Source organism: Podarcis tiliguerta (genome assembly GCF_965153285.1).
Source record: "Podarcis tiliguerta genome assembly, chromosome: 5".
Lineage (NCBI taxonomy): Eukaryota > Metazoa > Chordata > Lepidosauria > Squamata > Lacertidae > Podarcis > Podarcis tiliguerta.
Window position 1 is genome coordinate 53,002,920 of NC_139538.1, and position 13,120 is coordinate 53,016,039.

Here is a 13,120-nt window from a genome sequence, read left to right on the forward strand (position 1 = left end):
CTCCACTTACACCTCCAAAAGCATATATTTTCGTGATAGATTGATTTAAAGAATGCTTCCTTTAAATTAACACTAATTAGTGGTGTTGGTATAGGTTTTTGTGTTTTGTATTCTTGTTTTGAATTTCTCTGTTGTTAATAGCCCTGGGATCATCGGATGAAGAGTGGTATTATTTTATTATTATTATTATTATTATTATTATTATTATTATTATTATTATTAAAACAAGCATTCCCATTCAGCTTGTTGCATTGTAATATTACTTGCAGGCTTCCCATGAGCATCTGGTTCACTAACGTATTAACAGCATGATGGACTAGCTTGATCCAGAAAATATTTAAATTATTTAATCAGTTTTGTTCTCTGCTTTATGGCCAGAGATCTGCATTTTTTGCTGCTGCTATGTTTGCACCTCACGGTAAAAAAGTAACATTCCAACAATAGGTGGAAGTAATATAAAGCACATTCAGTATACTGCTTGGATTTAATCTAACCTATTGTTTTCTCAGTTAGGATATCTGCCCACAGATGAGGTAAGAATTTATATATACAACGTATATTAATAAGTGTGTGTCTCCATCACAAAGTTGCAGTAGAAATAAACATGGCATAAAATGACAAATGAAAATGACCCACACACATATACGTGAAGTTCAGAGTCTCCTCTTAAAGCAACAAGCTGCAAAGCCTTTCCTTACTTTTCACATTATAAATCTAACACTCCTGTTATCACTGATCATTACAAGAACTGCCATCTAAGCCTATATAAAAGCTCACACACATAGCTGGGCTTGCCCCTAAAGCTATAAACAACCCTACGCCTGTGAATAAACACGGCTCTAATTTGCAAGTAAAATAAGCCCACCTACAAATCACATAAGCCCACACTAGCATTACCCGAAAATATACTCACCCCTCCCAGAAAACTCATAATAATTCAGCATCTGGAGATGAAAGGTTCTAAATCAGGGATGGGGAGCCTGTGGACATCCAGGTGTTGCTGAACATCAACTTGCCTCAACACCTGCCAGCATTGCTGATGCTCAGTGTTCCAGGGAGAGGCACTCCTACATCTGGAGGGTCACAGGTAAGCAACCCCTGTTCTAAATGTTCAGGCTAGAGGGTACTTTGTATAATTTAACACCATGGCTTACTGGAAATGAATTGTCCCCAAGTTAAGGCTTCTTCACAACCAAGGTTCTTTACAACCACTTGTTGACTTTTCTTTCCACGAAACATTTTCAATACTCTAGCCACAGCAGGCATTTGACTCTATGGGACTCTGGTTTCTTAGAAAGAACCTCCAGAAGCATCAACCTAGGCAGATGTTCCACCCCCTGCCTATTCAGGGCCAGCAGTACCACTAGGCAGAGTGGGGCAGCTGCCTCGATGTGGCAGATGATGAGGGAAGGAGTGTGGTGGTGAGGTGCTAGAGGAGAGGGCTGTGGCTGCCACACAGAGCCTGCCCTGCAGCCCTTAAGCCTGCCTGCTGGTCAAGAGCAGTGGAAGATACCAGGATTGAAATTAGATTCGGCTGTCTTTCAATATATGGAATGAAGGGCGCAGAAAGATCTCATCCTTTGTTTCAAGCAGCAAAAAATGTCTTGGTTGGGGGCTGCTGAGCAGTTGAGCTGGTCTTTTGAACGTTGAGCTTCAATCCACAGTATTTTATACTATGTTGGGCAAAATATATTGCAGCAACACTGTTGTGGGTGAGTGGTGATGGGGTGGGTGGTGCTCCTGTTAGGATCAGAGACGAATCAAACCATTTCTCCAAATGCTGATCTAGTACTTTGGAGGATTTGTGAATTCTTACCATGTCGATGAGCTTGCTGGGCCTTGAACCTTAAGACTTTCTATTTGCAAAACATTTATTCTACCCACCGAGCTACGAGCCTTCCCTTACAGACATTCTTGCCTCCTTCTGCTGCATGTGTAAAACTAGACCAGTTTTAAATATTTGGTAGGCCTAATAAAAACTACATATTAAGGTATAGAATGCTAAAGGAAGCATTTGGTTTTAAATTCTTCCAACCCATATTACTAATGTAGGAACAACATATAAGCGTCTGCCTAGACAGCTAACCAAGTAGAGTATATTCTTTGGGACTAGACCATACCATCATTAGGAAAGCTTAAGTTGGAAAGGGTCATTACATTCTCTTTGCATAGATTTTTCTTTTCACTACAAAATTAATTACAATTCAATTTCATAACGATCTCTTGAAAGTTGTCTTTACAAGAAATTACAACTCTGATCCAGAAATGAAGAAAGAGGAGGTGTCAGTACAGAACATGTTGAGTTAAAAAAGAAGAATTGCTAAACGGTTAATGGCAACTAAGAGAAGAAAGAATAAACAAGCAGGCAAGAATATGATAATAGTTTATTTCCATGTTTCAGAAGACCAGAAATACACAAAAACAAAGAGGAAACAAGCCAGTTGAAATCTACAGCTAATAGATTGCTCATGCGTTTAACAGCCAAGAAAGTGCTTGAAAAGAGTGCAGAAAATTAGGTGGGGGAAATATTTCCATATGGATTCTGCCAGGCACCTTGAGCAGTCAGAGAGTTACTTACTGATTTGGTTGTTGTCATTCACAAAATCCTCAGAGCCATCGTTGTCATCTTCATCATCTCCAGATGAAAGAACATCTGAAGTTTAAAAATTTAACATTGTTCACCTACTACACATTGCAAGCAAACACACCTATTTTCTGGACTCATGTTGTTTCTTTTATGTCACATCTGGAACAGATCTTCTTTAAGAGAAGCAGCATCACACACTTTATGGCATATATATATATATATATATATATATATATATATATATAGTCCATGATCCACTGAAGCTATATGTTTGTGTAGGTAAAAACTGTGTACACAGCCAGAGGCGTCTTTGAAGTATCTGCTGCTAAGGAACCTCCAACTGAGTGCACTGTTCATCCCTGCATGTACATATAGTCTAGTTGGGTCATGGCCATAGATGTTTCCAAGCAAAGTTTCTTATTCTAAAGAGCTGCTGATATTTTCTCTCTTTGGAGATTAAACACAAAAAAATGACAACAAGAAAAGATTATTTACTTGTCCCTGAAAAAGTGCATGTGGTTTACATTGTGTGTGTGTGTGTGTGTGTGTGTGTCTTTGAAGGTTTCGATACTTTTTAAAAAATGGAGTTCTGGTATAGTTGATCATGGAGAAGATTTGGAGAACAATTTCAAATGATGGGTGTTTTTATTTTCTAACATGACTGTGCAGTAGAACCAAGTATTGTCTCCACATTGGTTACCCAGTTCTCTTAATTATCCATACACACTGTGCCCTAGTCCCAAGTATACATCTAAATAGGCCCACATAAATTACCGCTCATTTGAACCAAATTAAGGTTTTTTTAAAAAAAAATATCTCTTTGTCAATGAATCAGATTTTAGGTTACATTCAAGTGGTGGAGAAGGAAATGCAGCTCTTAAGCTGAAGAAAGGTTCCCCATCACTGCTATATAAAGTTTGTAGCTGTATGTACCAGAGTGGGAGGGTAGAACTATCAAGCAGAAGTTTTCTTAAACTGACATCACTATAAACTTCTTTTATATTATTTCATTGAAACATTATTCTACCACCCTTCATCAAAGCTAACTCCAAGGTGGCTTAATTAATACAAATGCATGGGGTGGCTTTTTGAAAATAATGGGACTATGCAGAAATGACAAAACTGACAATGAAATTGTGATTTATTTTTCTTAAATAGAATGGAGGAAAATCTAGTCAAATCATTTTTTAATAGAATGGAGAAAATATTATAGTCAAATCATGGGCAGGAAGAAAAGTGATAAAATAACTGTAATAGAGAAACTTTTTTGTAATGGATAATGATATAATGTAGCAGAAAAAGCATGAGTAAAAACATCATGGAGGTGAGGGTGGGAAGTCAACTAGTGGAACAATGTAATTATTTGATTTGAAGGTTATTGTGAAAATGTTTGGAAAATGTATTTAAATATATATATTGCATAAAGCAACAAATAAGATATTCCACATTATTATTATTATTATTATTATTATTATTACCCCGCCCATCTGGCTGGGTTTTACCAGCCACTCTGGGTGGCTCCCAACAGAATATTAAAAGCACAATAACACATCAAACATTAAAAACTTCACTAAACAGTCCATAGCATTTATATATAGCAGTCCATAGTGTGCGCACGCGCATGCACACACACACACACACATCTCTCTCTCTCTCTCTCTCTCTCTCTCTCACACACACACACATATTATGTGCTTGAAAGAAGAAAAAGCTTTTTCCCCTGGCTCCTAATTGAGCCACCTGAGAGGGCGAATTCCAGGGCACCACAGCTAAAAATGCCACCCACTTTACCATGCAACAGGGGAAATGATCTAAGAGTATGAGCAAGCTGGCAAAATAAAGAATATTATATACGACCAGAATGTCTCTTTAATGCTTGAGCAGAAACTGGCTATACATACGCATATAATAAATTTAGGTCACAGCTATTTGCATGTAGTAAAAAAGCAAACTCACCTGTAATATTTATAATGAAGTAGAGGGTCTCACTGTCTACAGCCCTAACAGCAGTGCAAGCATAAAGGCCTGAATCTTTGGGCGAACTATCTTTAATCCGCAAGTATTCCCCAGTCATGATTGTTCGATTGCTGGGCATCAAATGGACCCCATCTTTAGTCCAAGTGATCTTGATTGCATCTTTCAGTTGACAGTGCAACATCAAAGAGTCTCCCGGAAGTATAGAGTATACATCAGGCTGAGAGATTTGATATTTGGTTGGTGGCTCTGCAAAAGTGGAAAGTAGATGGGCACAGAAGAAGGGTGGAGAAGGGACAAGGGGGGGGGGGAGAGAGAATTTCCAACAATTGTCAGTGAAGGCCCTCTTTGAAAATGTGTGAATTTTTCATAAAATTGGGGAAAGACAAGCAAAACCGATGAAGCAGCTTCATCCATGATGTGCTGCAAGCTTACAGGACAGTATAAAAAGTAGAAGGCATGGCTTTGGATAAGAAAACCACAAGTTCAAGGAAGGTGGTGATGCTCAGGCCAGGAAGTGTGCAGTCTGACTATACGCTACACACAAGAATTCTAGTAACTTGATAACCGCATCTGATGAAGTAAGCCCAGGGCTTATGCAAGCTCAAGTTGCAATAAATTAGTTTTTTTAAGTGCCATGTGACATTCTGTCTTCTTTGCTAATAATTTACAGCCTCCCATGCTGCGGAGTGCATGCAAGGAGAGGGGTGTACGAACAAATTCTCAGTATTACAGCTAATCAGTTCTAGCTCTAGAAAAGGGACTTGGAACATGTGGCCATTCAGATGTTGTGGGACTCCCAGCATTCATCAGCCCTGGCCAGCAGGGCCAATAGTCAAGGAAGATGTGAATTGAGAGTCCAGCGAGTCACAGGTTCTCAACTCTGTTCTAGAGGGAAGGCCATATACAGCACAATTATAAATACATTTAAATGAGAGACGTTCATTTCTTGGAACAGTGTTCACAGTTTATACCCAATATGGGGGAGCAAGTGTTGGCTATTTACAAACCCAAGCGCAAGGTAGGTAGCCTTCTCACTCTTTTATTGTCCTTGCAGTGTCCTGAACTGGAGAAGCTAAGTAGCATGCAACCTTCACCAAAATCAGAGGTGTGATTTGAGCTACATCCTGTTTCTCTGCTGGTAGAATTTTGCACATGAGGACAGTGACTAATCCTTCCGTAAATTAGCTCTGCAGTACCACTGATTATTTTTCCACAGAAAAAATGTTCCCCTCACAGCCTCTTCTCCAATTTGCACCATCAAGGAAAAGCAATTCTTCATTTTCACAGGGTAAGATTGTATGACTGCTATACGTACTGAAACTAAGGCCTAAACAATATTTTTATACAAATGTTAACATTTTACATGTTTAGATTTTACAACTGGGTCTCAAAATGTTCAACAGATCAAAATTATTTGGCAAGCAAGTATTCTATGAACTCTCGTACAATTTTACACTTCTTTTTTACAAACTTGATGAGGTAATTATGGATTCCATCAATCCATTATACAGGTGTTACAATTTGCACCAACCGAGGGTTGTTAGGAAGGTGGGGGGGAATCATTATCCAGATGGAGAATGAGCTGTTTTCTGCATATATATTTTATATCAGTAAAAGGTTAAATCCAAGAAATGTAGCAAAAATGTCACAGAACGAATGATTGATTTTAGGTTTGCTGACACTTCAGAACAAGCAAGACTGGTTTACTTTATAGAATTGCATTCACTGTTCTCCGTAACCACTGCAGCTCATTCTATCTGGTGTAGTAAATTTGTTTTACTGAGCTTAGTTGTGGCCAGCATTTCCCAGGAGTCTTTGAAATTGACCTTCAAAAAGAGTGTATGTACAGTGGTACCTCGAGTTACAGACGCTTCAGGTTACAGACGCTTCAGGTTACAGACTCCGCTAACCCAGAAATAGCACTTCAGGTTAAGAACTTTGCTTCAGGATGAGAACAGAAATTGTGCGGTGGTGGCGTGGCAGCAGCTGGAGGCCCCATTAGCTAAAGTGGTGCTTCAGGTTAAGAACAGTTTCAGGTTAAGAACGGACCTCCAGAACGAATTAAGTTCTTAACCCAAGGCACCACTGTATGTAGATCACTTTATTAAAATACCAATTTTGTACAGTGTCTAAATAACCCACTGAGGGACTTTGCCACCTAATTTAAAAAAACAACAACACCCCAAAAGGATAGAAATGAAACATGTAGCCACAACATGGCAGGTTGATGTTAAATTCCCCATTTAATAATCCAGTGATTATAAAGCCAGGAAGAAGCATTGGATCTGCATGTTTCCTGCCTGCCCTTGCACACCAGCTTTCATACTGTGAGATCCTAGACCACTTAGAAGCAGCCTTCACTGACCGTATGTTCTTCAGATGTTTTGGACTAGAAATCGAGTTGATGGAAGGTGCAGTCCAAAACATCTGGTGAGAACCAGGTTACCGAAGGCTACTTTAAATACAGCCCCCATGTTAGAAATGAAACATAAAACTGTGGCTTAATGTTTATTTACTAACCAGGATCAAGTCATGGTTTAATTTCCTGGTCAGTAAACAACCATTATACCAGAGCTCCTTAGTTTGGACAAAATGGGAAGTTAGTCTAAAGAGATCAGGACTGCGGCACCCAAGGCAGTTTGTGAAGCGAGAGGTGAGGAATAAGGAGGCATAACACTCATTCCCAGCTTCCTAAACCATAATTAAAGAATCTGGGAACATTTCAGTTGAAAAGGCCTGAATGTCTTCAGCCATTATTCTGGCGGCACTTGCGTGCTAAAAACCCACACTCTTTTCTACTTTGTTTTTTTAATAAGCATCCACTGAATCCACTTTCAAGAGATGGTAAGAGTCAAATTTGACCGTAGTTAGGAAGGAAATTGCTAATGATTCAGAAAAAGGAAAAGAACAGTTCTCTTAGGATTTGAACTGGGCATATAATCTACAGTATAATGCAATTTCGGGACACGGGTGGCGCTGTGGGTTAAAGCCTCAGCACCTAGGGCTTGCCAATCGAAAGGTCGGCGGTTCGAATCCCCGCGGCGGGGTGCACTCCCGTTGTTCGGTCCCAGCGCCTGCCAACCTAGCAGTTCGAAAGCACTCTTGGGTGCAAGTAGATAAATAGGGACCGCTTACTAGTGGGAAGGTAAACGGCGTTTCCGTGTGCGGCTCTGGCTCGCCAGAGCAGCGTTGTCACGCTGGCCACGTGACCCGGAAGTGTCTTCGGACAGCGCTGGCCCCCGGCCTCTTTGAGTGAGATGGGCGCACAACCCTAGAGTCTGTCAAGACTGGCCCGTACGGGCAGGGGTACCTTTACCTTTACCTTTATAATGCAATTTCAGGATACTCCTTAATACAGTATTCTTATTCACACCAAGTTTTCCACTTTTCAGCCCAACACTCAGTCATCATTCTGTGGCAACTGAGCATGCTCAGTCCACACTGGGCTGCGGTTTCCTCCCCTTGGTGTTCTTTTTCGTTAAAGATTTGTTTGTACTTCTGCTAACCTTGGAGAATGCCGCCGCCACCCCAGAGTGGTGCTGCCATTACATGAACTACATGAGCATCACGCTTGAACTTCAAAATTAAAAGGAACTGATGCTCCTCCTGTGACTAAGAATGCCATGGCAAACATAGGATATCAAGAATTCTCATGACATATAAATTAGTTTGGAAATCAATATCTATTTCAGGTAAGCTTTTTGTTCTGCCAAATTCAAATCTAACAACACTTAAAGACTGTCACTTTTTATAATGTTTGCCTATAAACTCTCCCAGCACAGTTTTTGACGATGTGCCCAAAAGCAAACAGAGAACAGGTGGGATACTACAGCATTGTGCTGTCCAATTCTTTCATGTGAAAAGTCCTACAGGTTTAAGCACTTAAGGAGTTCCAGCCAACATGGAAACTGCTCTGCTCTGCAGAATTAACCCATCTCCCACTGTAGTGCTCTCCGCCAAGCTTGTAAAAATACTTATTACACTTACATGGAGTTTAACACACACAAAAACTATGAAAGATAAGCTCCTGCACTGACTTACAACAAAATTTTGAACTCATTGCTTTACGCGTCCTGGTGGGTGAAGACTGAAGAAAGGAGGTTCAGACCCCAGTAGGGTCTTTCAGCCCATCACATGACTTGACTGGCAGCTGCCATTGCAGTTTGTGCAATTCTCCGGCTCATAAAGGAGAGAGACCTTGCTTCCCAAGCGATGCCTCCCTTGTTCCAAGTTTAACACTACAGCAAGCAAGATACCTTGGCCCTTGGTGCTAGCCAAGGAGCTAACATCTTTATTCCTTAAGCAGGAAAGTAAACCTCAATTTCCCAGTCTAACCTGCAACTAATTATTCAGAGCTGGCTGGAATAGAAAGAACTAAAAGAAGCTACTCGTTCCTCTTGGGGGTTTTTATATCTGCTGCATAACAACAGTTTGGTGAACTGGTTACCTGCAATGCCTTGCCAATTGCTGTGATAAATAAATATCGCCAGACCACAGCTCACCAGATTTCTGATCAGATGCTAATATTTGGCAAAAATTTCCCTCAGCAGGATACGAGAAGTCCTACTCAGGTGTTCAAGGTTCATTTCATTGAGATAAACTCAATGTCTCTGCCCCCTCTGTAGTATTCCGAACAGCCCATCCACTGATTTTTTACTTAATGAAAAGCAATTTTCTGATGTCTTAGAAAGTGATATAACTTAGCATGTTTATATTACTTGTGTAGCAAGGCCAACATCTTGAAGTTGCCTGATATTTTATTTGCAACTGGCATCCATTTACTTTTTGCTAATGAACTCATGAAATGGAAAAAATTTCCACGGGGAAAATGCGGCACTGGTATTTTTTCTGGAGGGGAAATCTATTTTGGAAAACCTTGTGTAGGGTCTCCATATGACTCAGAACCCCTGAGCTAGTACAGAAGGCTCCCTTCTGCAGACGGTCACACTGCATTGTCTGGAGCACTGCAGAGCTAGGTTGAGAGACAGTGGCGACAAAGAACACATCCCCACGAATCTTTCACTTGATGAATAGCATGTGGATTTCAACGCCTGGATAGGACTAGAGACATGCAGCTTAATAAGCTTACCAAGTTCTTTCTGCTATATGAACTGCCCATCAGTAGGTGAAACTAAAAAGTAGCCAAGTGTGTCTCCTAGAACTGTAGGAGGCTGAGCTCATCCCTTTCTGCTGAGGAGGTGGAACCCTGGAAGCAATGGGAAGCTTGTTCTGCTGCCTGTTATAGATAATTTATCCCTTTATCCCATTCAAAACTTGGATGAGAAAGTAGTGACACAGGCACAAACCTAGTTTCCTGATCAAACCTTGGGCTCTTTTTCAAAGTCTGTTCTTCTCTTTAAGGAAATATGAAAACATATTCCAGTTTTTTACAACCACGAAATATTACATGCTTGTTCTAAGAAGCAGGTATTGAAGGTCAAAAAAATAAATAAATTCAGCAGGATGTTGCAGATCTTTCCCATGTCTTTTACTGGTGCCGTAAAAAGTAGCTGAAGTAAAAAAGAAAATTGGAGCTAACTTCTGGGTTGTTATTGCAAAATTCTCATGGACCAGTCTAAGAATGTGCTATTGCCCGCCCCCCAAATGTTGCAACTGACTAGGGTTGCCATACATTCAGATTTTCCAGTTGGCAGTAGTGTCTGAGCGGAAATCAGGAAAATGTCTGGGAAAATCCGGACATATGGTAACCCATGGCAGCAGTGCCATTTTCTCCATAAAAATAGCTCAAAAGCGGCATTTATTTTTGTGCTTTTGCTCAAAAAGCTCAACAACTTTTTTGTCTGGATTTTCACTATTTGAAATATGGCAACCCTGCAACAGACAGATTGTTTCCCACTGCGAGGTGTCTCTAAAATAAAATTAAGAGGATATTGAGCTTTAGACTAGCTGCTAATCGAAGTAGGCTTAACAGTTTTTGTCATACTAAAAGTCCTACAGAAAGTATAAAAAGCCCCCCGCCCCCCGGCAACATGCTTTAAGAGACAATTACTTGAGCACTTTGGATCAAAGAAAATGGCTTCTCTTAAAAGCCCATCCTCAGAAATAGTCTACCACTAACTGCCTTTTAAAATAATAATAAAAATACAAAATCAGCCAACCAGCTCACAGCTGTTTCCTTATTTATCATCAATCCATGGAATCTAACGAAACGGGTTTTGTAAACACAGGCTACAAATATTAGGCAAATACCATCAATTTTAAAAAACCCTAAAGTATCATTCTTGCCTTATGGTAAATGCTTCCCCATTTTAAAAGTGCATCTCTTTTTAGCTTTGTGCAAAGTGTATTGTAAACCTCTGAAGTTATCTCTCTCCATCCTGGATCGACTAATGGCCTGTTCCTGCTTAGCTTCTCTGGCATAGCTGAGCCTTACCCTGTATTGATACCATGGGAAAGGAGAAGGCTGTGCGGGATGAAGTGGCTACATCCATCAAAGGACACCTTTCCAGAGCCAATGGCACTGACATGGGAAATCATTTATCCTGCTCTCCCAAGTTGGGCATCTACAGGAATTTGTCTACAGAGTGAGGCAAAGTAAAAAAAAAAAACACCACTCAAAGTGGCGAGCAGGCTTGTTTCGCACACACACAAATGATAAATATAATGCCTGTACGTGTTGCCTCCTATCTCAGGTTCTACAAATGCTAAAAAACAACAACCTTACTCTCTCTTTTTTAAAAAAGGAAAGTTGAGAATGTAGGAATCATAGTTACTCAGGAGAGGGAACTGCTCCCACTATAGGACTCCCATGCCTCCCAAACCATAGAGCCTCCCCATCAGTGGCGTAGCGTGGGTTGTCAGCACCCGGGGCAAGGCAAGTAATTTGCGCCCCCTAACGTGTGGATTTGCGCCCCCTAACCCTAACCCCCAGATGTTGCGCCCGGTGCGGCCGGCCCCCCCTGCACCCCCCACGCTACGCCACTGCTCCCCATGTCATTTATTGGTTTGGCATGGGGCTTGAGCATGCAGAAGCAGCAACCACAAAAGATTGGCCCTGAATAGATGCCACTGCCAATTGACATACTACTAGACAACTTCTCATCCTTCAAATATTAACACTGCAGGACTAACAAAAGCCCTATACTGAAGTACTACACATTTTTAAATGGTCGCTCCTCCTTCAGGAAAGCTTTGAAGCCTGCTTCTTTCCAGTACTCTACTCAAGAGGGATTTCCTATACTGCACTGTAGAATTGTACAGGTGGAAGGGACCCTAAGGGTCATCTAGTCCAACTCCCTGCAATTCAGGAATCTCAACTAAAGCCATCCAAACTGTGCTTTGAAAACACCAGTGAAGGAGAGTCCACCACCTTCTGAGGGAGTCCATTCCACTTTTATTCCTCAGAAAGTTATTCCTCATGTTTAGTTGGAATCTCCTTTCTCATAACTTGAAGCCATTGGTTTGGGTCCTACCCTCCAGAGCAGGAGAAAACAAGTTTGAACTTCTTTTGGATGGATTTACCTGCCAGATTGTTGGTTGGTTGGTTTGGAAGGGGGGGAGAGGAGGGATATGTATTTTTTAAAAATATTGTTTTTCAATGTTGTGAAATATTGTTCATTTTTATTATCTTAAAATTATTTATTCTATTTATTAGATGAATAACTAGTCTCCAAGTGACTTACAAAATTTTAATAGCATAAAGACTATTGTGAAATCAGAAAATTAATTATTATATTTTATTGTATCACTATTATCATTTGTATTTTGTATAAGTCACCTGGAGTGAGCATGACTCCTGAATTAAATTAAATATTCATTTAGGTTGCTCTATGGTTTGATATCAACATATCTTCTTTTGGTTTTGTTGTTGTTTTTAAATAATGGATTGGGACCTAGACACTGCACTTAATATGCTGAGCAGAGTTACGGGGGGGAAGTATTTTATTTTAAAAATAAATGCCATCATTCTCATGTTGTCCTGTTAGTAATTTGAGCAACAACAAGAAAAACAACACAGATTTTTACATTAATGTCAGGGCCAGCCAAGGCATTTTCCTACCTGAGACGCAAGAGCAACAGGTGGTGCTCCCCTCACCTCAGGCAAAGTGCACAGTTCCCAAGGCCTACAAAGCTATTCTATCACCTGAGAAAGAAAATCCAGTGTCTCTTCCACCTTCTCAGGAATAAAATCAAAGCAATAAGAAATTCAGTAAATATAACAATTTGTTGCCTTTTTGTGACATCAAGATCAGCTGACAGAGGTGGCAGCTTCATTCTACCTAATGGTAGAACCGGCCCTGATAAATGAATAGGTCAAACCACTTCTGTGCAAGTCACAAATCATTAAGCTTGCCTAATGCGCTTATCTGTGCCTTTATCTTCTACCTGTGCCCCTTTCCCCCTTACTCAGAGCTAAAATTCACGTTACTCAGGCAAAGATGCCCCGTGGTCTGTATTCCATACCTGAGCATAAAACCACAGAGTTCATGGAAACTTTGCCACTGTGCATGCACCAACTTTTTCTTTTGGTATCGGTGAGAAACTGAGAGGATTCCTTCGATTCCGAATTTTACTGTGTTGAACGGAGAGATTAAA

General features: G+C 40.4%; 1 protein-coding gene across 3 annotated transcripts in view; it reads right to left on the bottom strand.

Moving 5' to 3' along the window:
* Positions 1-13,120, bottom strand: part of FGFR2 (fibroblast growth factor receptor 2) — a 113,929-nt gene that overhangs the window by 78,098 nt on the left and 22,711 nt on the right. For 2 of the 3 annotated variants that reach the window (XM_083439618.1, XM_083439619.1), the window contains exons 3-4: positions 4,544-4,810; positions 2,579-2,653 (exon numbers count right to left, since the gene is read on the bottom strand). The exons of the other annotated variant lie outside the window; for it this stretch is intronic. In XM_083439618.1, the coding sequence (XP_083295744.1) occupies positions 2,579-2,653; positions 4,544-4,810 (342 nt within the window). The remainder of the gene's footprint in view (positions 1-2,578; positions 2,654-4,543; positions 4,811-13,120) is intronic. 3 annotated transcript variants of the gene reach the window in all.